General features: G+C 46.7%; 1 protein-coding gene across 1 annotated transcript; it reads left to right on the top strand.

Annotated features, from left to right (window-relative positions):
- Positions 1 to 3,168: 3,168 nt before the first annotated feature.
- LOC123440520 (protein ENHANCED PSEUDOMONAS SUSCEPTIBILITY 1-like) lies at positions 3,169 to 5,007 on the top strand. Its single transcript, XM_045117086.1, has one exon. The coding sequence runs from the start codon at positions 3,260 to 3,262 to the stop codon at positions 4,736 to 4,738; it is 1,479 nt and encodes a 492-aa protein (XP_044973021.1). The 5' UTR covers positions 3,169 to 3,259; the 3' UTR covers positions 4,739 to 5,007.
- The last annotated feature ends 3,521 nt before the right edge of the window (positions 5,008 to 8,528 follow it).

Raw genomic sequence — 8,528 nt, 5'->3', positions numbered from 1 at the left:
GAGCGGCTGGCGACCGCGTGGTGCCGTGCGTGTCCCGGTGCGGAAGATGGGAAGCAGCTAGCGCGCCTCCTATCCGTCTTCTAGGAGCATTTGTCAGCACTCAGAATGCACACTGGCAGTGTGCATAGCGCATCATCATCCAAAGCAATATAACCAATTCATGTCTGGTGGCAAATCAAGCATGCCTAGCACTACTTAATTGATAGCACTTGATCATCGACCATGAGGCGATTAATGGTGGTTGTTACGACGTTCCAGACCACCGCTCCTATAATAAGATGCAAAGAACTAAAATCAACAACACCATCGCGCGCGGGGTACAGTACTACACAAAACTAATAAGAAATCGGACGCAACAAGGCGTATTTTTCTATCACGGAGACGTCGACCACGTAACAGGTGGTGATGAGAGAACTGAGAGCTAATCCACCGATGAGGTGGATGTGGACGCCATGAATGAAATAGATGCTCTATGCCCTAGAGGTTGTAGACGAGGCGTTCAAAAAATGCCATCGAACAATATTGAGGCTATTAGCACGACAGCAAATGCTTTTGACGTTACATCTCCATTTAATATGCAAAGCCGGTACACGTTCATTGAATCTGTGCAAAAAAACATATTCCATCAACGTACTCTATAATATCACCTCAATGAGTGTTATACCTGTCTTTTGTACTGGTCTGGCTTCAGTTACCGGAACCATCAGCTAATTAAAGACTTTCAGCACCAAGTAGTGCTAGTAATTTAGTTTGTTTGATGATGTGACGTTTTTTCCTTCCAATTTCTCGAATTGAAGCTAGGGAAATTCTAGCTAGCGTGGCACTGCAAAAAGAAAAGGAGAATCATGAATTAACCTGCTAGGATGGAATTAGGAAGATCAGTTGATCAAAATATCTGTGATGGATCGATACCAGTGAGGGAATGTTACGCGATGGGTAAGATGATAATCTGAAAAGATTAACCGCCTATGCAACCGTTGGTGGATCACAAGACAGTCGTCTGATCACTCCTCCGTGAACAACTGAGGTGCGTCAGTCTTTGCAACAAAGCTTGTGTTACGCTTGACGCTTTGCAATACAAGACTTATTGTGCTCGTCGCCAAACCGTTTTTCCTTGTTTCGTGCTACGGGTCAATCATCGGGTGAAAAGGAGAATCATGAATTAACCTGCTAGGATGGAATTAGGAAGATCAGCTGATCAAAATATCTGTGATGGACCGATACCCAGTGAGGGAATGTTACGCGATGGGTAAGATGATAATCTGAAAAGATTAACCGCCTATGCAACCGTTGGTGGATCACGAGACAGTCGTCTGATCACTCCTCCGTGAACAACTGAGGTGCGTCAGTCTTTGCAACAAAGATTGTGTTACGCTTGACGCTTTGCAATACAAGACTTATTGCGCTCGTCGGCAAACCATTTTTCCTTGTTTCGTGCTACGGGTCGATCATCGGGTTCCTCTGGCCTGCTTCACGTGGGCCTTTTGTCGTTGACTTCACTCGTCGTCTTCCTCGTGGCTGCAGTGGGGCAACCTCTACCGGCAAGTGGTGGGAAAGGAGCAGGAGAAGGGAATGGGGCTCCCTTGCAATCCATTGACGCTGTCTTGCAGCACCAGCCAGGGGCAAAATAGAGCCTTGTCATGGCTAGATCATGGTCTCATGGGGAAGAATGATGGGTGGTGGTTCCTGGAAGAGAGAGGATGAGGGTTCGGGGATAAGATGGTTGAGCATCGTGTGGGTTAGATATGTGTTCACTAGTTACGAGACAACTGAGCTGGACAGGACACAACACGTCTGGCGATCACTCCAAGCAGCGGATCGCTCATGTTACCAGTTGATGAATTATGGTTGTTTTACTTACCATTAAGGCCTTGTTTGGTTGTAGTGGAACTAATCTCCTGGTGGAACTAATCCACCTAGGGATTAGATTGATCCCTTCTTGTCATCAATCCCTGCATACCAATCCCCTCCCTTTAAGCTCTCGTTTGGTTGACCCAGGAGCAGCAATGGAGAGGAGCAGCTGTAGCGACTCAAGGGGCAGAAAGGATCAGCCACAAGACGTTCCTCGTGTGGATCTGTTCCACGCATCAGAGGCGATTATGCTGAGCCCCGTGGATGAAAGGAGATCGACATGGTTTGGGCCGGGAAGTTCCCCGCTGTGGCCCAAACCAAACACGTCAACTATGATCCACAGGGAACAGTTCCTCGTCAGAATAAACCATGTGGATTGGGTTGTGATCCATGTCAATCCATGTGAATTGTATCCTAACCAAACAAGGCCTAAAGGGGGTTGGGGATTGTATAAGTTCATACATCACCCACGCGTAACGCTACATCGACGAAAGATTATAGACGTTTTACAGGATGGTATTGATTTGTCACGTTGTGATTAGATTAAAGGGAGAGGGAGGGCCCCCACCGGATGAAAATCAGGAGCTGAAAAGGTTATTAGGAAAGGGTCCGTAAAGGTCCATACGTTTAGCATTTTTTATCGCCCTTCCCCTCTCTCATTTAAAAAAAAAAACTCCTCCCATCCCTAGTTTTGTTCACCATTTCTTCTTGAAAACCGCTTTAATTTCCCCACCATTTATTGACTTACCAATGTTTTTGGTAGATTAATGCTTACCAAATAAGAGTTTATCATCAAATAAAATCCTTGAATTTCGGCAGATAAATCACGTGCAATATTGTTGTTTGGCAACCATTTATTTACGCAATGACAATAATAAAGGCAGGTAAATCATGAGCAAAGCAGCTATAGTAGAATATTTATACGGCGTTGCAAACAATTATTCTAATTATTACTACCTGGAACAACCCCCAAAGAGTTGGAATATTTTATAGCACAACCAACAAATTGGCTAACGCTGATACACAATCCTAATCACCATCCTCGCTTATTTTAAGAAACGGAACCTTTCCTTTTCTTTTTTTGGGGGCTGAGCCCTTCACAAGTCACAAGTACTACCTCAACACACATACAGATAGGAGTATGTGTTTGATCCTTTATCTGACTTGTGTATGCATCTGTGCATCAGACAACCACCAAACCTGCCCAGAGAATATCCAAAACAGTGTTATTACTGGTAGAGAAGGTAGTGATGCGATGAGCGCTCAGGTGCATGCATCCAGCACCCCCTTGGTGTCCTATATAAACCGCCCCAGCTTGCTCACTGTCCAGCACAAGGCAGCACTGCCCAAACCACCTCCTTGGCCTCTACTGCGCAACGCGCCATTAGCAACCGATCAGCTAGCACCCATGGCTCAGATGCTCTCCGCCATGACTATGATGGACACCGTCCCCACCGCCCCCGCCATTATGCCCAACCAGGCCATCTGCCTGGACGCGCCCATGTCGGGCTCGGGCATCACCGTCGTGTCGAGGCAGGCCGTGCTCCCTGACGGCCCGCCGTCGGCGATCGGGGACCTCACGCTCTCCGTCTCTGACCTGCCCATGCTGTCGTGCCACTACATCCAGAAGGGCCTCTTCTTCCCCGCCCCCGACGTCCCCATGGCCTCCCTCGTCTCGCTGCTCGTGTCGTCGCTCTCCCGCGCGCTCGCCATCTTCCCGGCCCTCGCCGGCCGCTTCGTCACCCTCCCCGACGACCGCATCGTCATCCGCTGCAACGACGCCGGCGTCGACTTCCATCACGCCGTGGCGCCAGCCCTGTCGCTCAACGACTTCCTCCTGCCCAACGCCGACGTCCCGACCAGGCTGACCAAGGACCTGTTCCCCATGGACCGCACCGTGAGCTACGAGGGCCACCGCCGCCCTCTCACGTCGTTCCAGCTTACCGTGCTCGGCGACGGCGCCGTCTTCATCGGCGTCGTCGCCAACCACGCCGTCGTGGACGGCACTTCCTTCTGGCACTTTTATAACACCTGGGCCGCCCTTTGCCGCGGCGCGTCGCCCAAGCTGCCGGACTTCCGCCGCAACTTCTTTGGCGAGTCAACGGCCGTCCTCCGCTTTGCCGGCGGCGTGGGCCCCGCCGTGACCTTTGACGCGGATGCGCCCCTTCGCGAGAGAATCTTCCACTTCAGCAGGGACGCAATTCGCGAGCTGAAGGCGATAGCCAACCGTCGGTCCAGCGCCGGTCAAGACGCCGAGGTTTACGGCAAGATGGCGCATGACCCCAAGAACCAGGAAGCGCGCACCGAGATCTCGTCCTTCCAGTCACTGTGCGCGCAGATATGGATCTCGACGACGCGCGCGCGGAAGCAGCTCGACGCCGACGCGACGACGACGCTTCGCCTGGCGGTGAACTGCCGTCACAGGCTGCGCCCGGCGGTCTCCCCTGCCTACTTCGGCAACGCCATCCAGAGCGCGCCCACGACGGCGACGGTGGCGGAGCTGGCGTCCAACGACCTGCGGTGGGCGGCGTCCAGGCTGAACGCGAGCCTGGCGGCGTACGGCGACGAAGCGATACGCGGCGCGGCGGCCGCGTGGCAGGCGGCGCCCCGGTGCTTCCCGCTGGGCAACCCGGACGGCGCGGTGGTGACGATGGGCAGCTCCAACCGGTTCCCGATGTACGAGGGCAACGACTTCGGGTGGGGCCGCCCCCTGGCGGTGCGCAGCGGGCGCGCCAACAAGTTCGACGGCAAGATGTCGGCGTTCCCGGGCCGCTCCGGGGACGGCAGCGTGGACATCGAGGTGTGCCTCGCCCCGGACACCATGGCGGCGCTGCTCCGCGACGACGGGTTCATGCGCTACGTGTCGTGCCCGGCGCACCTGTTGTGATCGATGCCTTGCCGCGTCCGTGCGTCCGTGCGTGCGCGCGCGCGCAAGTAGGGCCGCCATGGCATGTCGTCAAGCTGCCTTCCCCGGATGTGTGCACTGTGCAGGAGGATGAATCCATTTCGGGAAGTGGTGGTGCGCGCGGGCGGACCGTGGCATGGTGCTCGTAGTGCCTGGATTGACTAGCTTAGGCAGCGACGTGCTGAAGGAGATGGATGGATTGTGGGACTGGTAACTGGAAATAAAATAAGGTTGTCAAGTGTTTGATATCAGTGTTCCTGAGTTCTCCTTGTTGATGTGCTAATGGCGTGCGGCTTTCTTTCTTGGTTACTATCAGGTAGACACATACATATGAGCTAGTCTCCTAATCAGTGTAATTTTAAACTCAATATAAGCAAATTTTGTATGGAGAAAAAATATACATTACAAATATGAAGCAAATGGCACCTTTTTATTTTCTCAATAGATGACAAACATGTATACAAAAATAATCATCCATGTGTTCATAAAAATAATCAACAAACATGTATACAACAACACATTTTAGCTGATTTCCGTTTGGGATGCAACTCAGAGAGATGTTGTCCACGCAACAAAGACATATAAAGGAAAGGTGACGACGGTCGTGCATGGCGTCTGAACGGGTTGCTTCCAAGGTGGCAGGTCATGAAGGAGGAGGGGAAGTAGAGGCGTACAAAGGAAGAAGAGAAAGCAACAATACAAAGGGGAGTAGGGGAAGTGGCGGCGCACCAACGAGGACATGGCCAACTGCCATCTACGCCGGGAAGGGGTGAGAGGAGCGGGTGGAGGGCAAAACCCTAGCTCTTTAGGGTCGTGAGGGGCTAAAAGGGTTTATGGGCCAAATAATCAAGATTTGTTTCCCCACGAGTTAGCGGGCCAACAACAACTAATTGGCCTCACAACCTATTAATCGGTCCAACTGACCATTTAATCGGTCTGACAGACCATTTAATCGCCTAGCAAGTTAACACGATGAATATATGTTATTTGATTTGGCCACCCTATGAGTAGAGATTAACTGGCTAGTTAACTGATTAATCGGATGAATTCTTGAATAATGACAATGTCTATATATGAAGTGTATATCGTATGTGCTTCGGTTGGCTCATGTTGTTGTGTTGTACTAGTGTCCCAATGACGCGATATCAGTTCAATATTGATAATTCCCCATTTATCGAAGATACGCATTGATGGAAAAGCTATAGATTAACTATTCTAACAATCATAGCACAAAGATTATTATCTACAATACTTGTGGCAGGTGAATACTGTATTACGTTGGCAATTTGATTGAAAATAGGCATAGCAACGAGTAGACATAAGGAAGACAACTAGAGCCAATAAAACTTGGTGGATAGTTCTATTTGTTTATTCATGACGTCAACTTCATAATTTATGAATAACTTGATTGTGTTCCATATTATTGAACAAATGTGCCCACGAAAAACAATCTATAGACTAAGTATTTACATGATCATAGCACAGAAAATATTGTATATAATACTTTTGTCGGGTTAATACTATATTAGGTTGACAATTTGTTTGAGAAGGATTCTTGCAACCAGTAGACATGATGGAAGGAAGCTGTCTAGAGCTAATATAACTTGGTGGATAGTTTTATTGTTTACTCTTGAAGACAACTCCATAATTTCTACATAACTTTTTTTTATTTCCCATTATTGAACATATGTGCCCATAAAAATATATATAGCCTAATTCATGGTCATAGCACAAATATTATTGTCCACAATACTTTTGTCGAGTGAATACTATATTAGGTTGACAATTTGTATAAAATAATTGCTACAACTAGTAGACATAAAAAAGGAGGACATCTAGAGCTAATGTAACCTGGTGGATACTTTATTATTTATTATTTGCCAAATGGTGGATTGATTTATTGTTTACTCCTGAGGTCAACTCAATAATTTTTGTATTCCCCATTATCAAACATATGTGGCTATGAAAAAAAAACTGTAGACTCAATAATTCATGGGTAAATTTTGTCCAGTGGTCACAAAAATTATGTTCTATAATGCTTTTGTCCAGTGAATACTATATTAGGTTGACAATTTGTTTGAATATAATTTTTATAGCCAGTTGACATGAAAAGGAAGACTTCCAGAGCAAATATAACTTGGTGAATAGTTTTACTGTTTACTCTTGTGGTCAACTCCATAAATTGTGTATAATTGTTTTTTTCTAGGGGATGCAATATATGACTCGATGGAAGGTGGGGACGTGGGGGGAAAAAAGGGGAAAGAGAAAAATGGTGGGAATGTGCAGGTCCAGAAGAAGTGTGCGATCGCGATCCAACGAGGAGCCAAGCTTTCAATGTTAATGCTAAATTTGGAACGTTTCCCAAAAAAAAAATGTCGTCTTTGTATTGCTGTCCAACTTGCCTTTGTTTTGTTTGCATGGCAAAATATGGTCACTGTATGTCGTTGAAATGCGCCAATGTGTTCACAGATGGAGTAGCCCGTAGGGCACATGAAACACGCTTTCTTTAGGTCCGCACATGAAACAACGTTGGGGAAAAAAAGGTTCGATGATGACAAGTGTGAGAAAAAGGTAGTCACGATCGTGTATTCTCGAGTTTTCTTTTTGTGGGGGTGTATTCCCGCACCGATTATTTATGAAAAATGATCATTACCAACCTACTGATTTTGTTTAGAAATGAGTCGCTCCGTTCGACTGCCACGTAACCTGTCACGCGTCGTCGTTTCAGGCTAGCCCAGCCTTATCTTCTCGCCTTCTCGACTACACGTTCCTTCCCTTGTTCGTCTTCCTCCATCACCCCATCTCTTACCCAATAGCCATCTCCCATCGGCGTTGTGTTGGATCTCCGTCAACACTGCAATGGAACTTCGCCGGATGCGTCGGTGCTGCGTTGGAGCTTCGTCGAACGTCGACGGTGCGCCATAAGAGTTGCAGTGGAGCTTTTATTAGTGCAACATCGCTGCGTTGAAACAGTCGCGTGGCTACTTCTGCCGTGGCATTGGTGTCATCCAACGGCCATCGGTGTGTCGGTCGGACGCCTACCTAGCCGGATGATTTCTCTAAGAAATCGTTCGGCAGATTCATAGGAATCCCCATTATTTATCGCCTTAAGCCATATCGAAAGGGACCTCCTATGCATCACTCGCTGCGGCGAACTGCCGAGCGAACGCACAGGGGGTCGCCCAACTTGGCCGGTCTAGTTTTTTTTGTCTTAAGAAAATATGATATTTTCCTTTTTTTCAATTTTTTGTTCCTTTTTTTCTTTTCTGTTTATTTCCTTATCTGGTTCACTTTTCTTTCCTTTTCCTTTCTCTTTCGAATATGAAGCAAAACACATTTTTTGAATTTGAAGAACATTATTTGAAAATACAAAATATTTTTCAAATTCACGAACAATGTTTGAAAAATGACAATTTTTTTAAATTGCAAACATTTTTTTAAAAGCAAGGACATTTTTCGAAATTTGAGAACAATTTCCGAACATGAACTTAGTCTAAAAATGAACAAAACTTTGATATTTTAACCTTTTTTTGGAAATACCGAGCATTTTCTTAAAATACCAAACGCTTTTAAAACCCTGAACAATTTTTGAAGTGATGAATGTTTTTGAAAACGGCAACTATTTGTAATTTAGAACACATTTTTTAATAAAACACTTTTTTAGAATTTGAATAAATTTTTTAAAAAATCTAGACTATTTTTCGAAAATTCATTTTTTTTTTAATTTATGAACAATGCTTGAAAAAAGACAAATTTTTAAAATTTGGAGCAT

This window comes from Hordeum vulgare, chromosome 3H (assembly GCF_904849725.1).
Source record: "Hordeum vulgare subsp. vulgare chromosome 3H, MorexV3_pseudomolecules_assembly, whole genome shotgun sequence".
Taxonomy (NCBI): Eukaryota; Viridiplantae; Streptophyta; class Magnoliopsida; order Poales; family Poaceae; genus Hordeum; species Hordeum vulgare.
Note: the sequence above shows the minus strand (reverse complement) of the source record. Positions and strands in the feature narration are given on the sequence as shown.

What these genes read in the sequence shown, in the direction of transcription:
- LOC123440520 (XM_045117086.1), top strand. Translation starts at nt 3,260, where the DNA reads ATGGCTCAGATGCTCTCCGCCATGACTATGATGGACACCGTCCCCACC.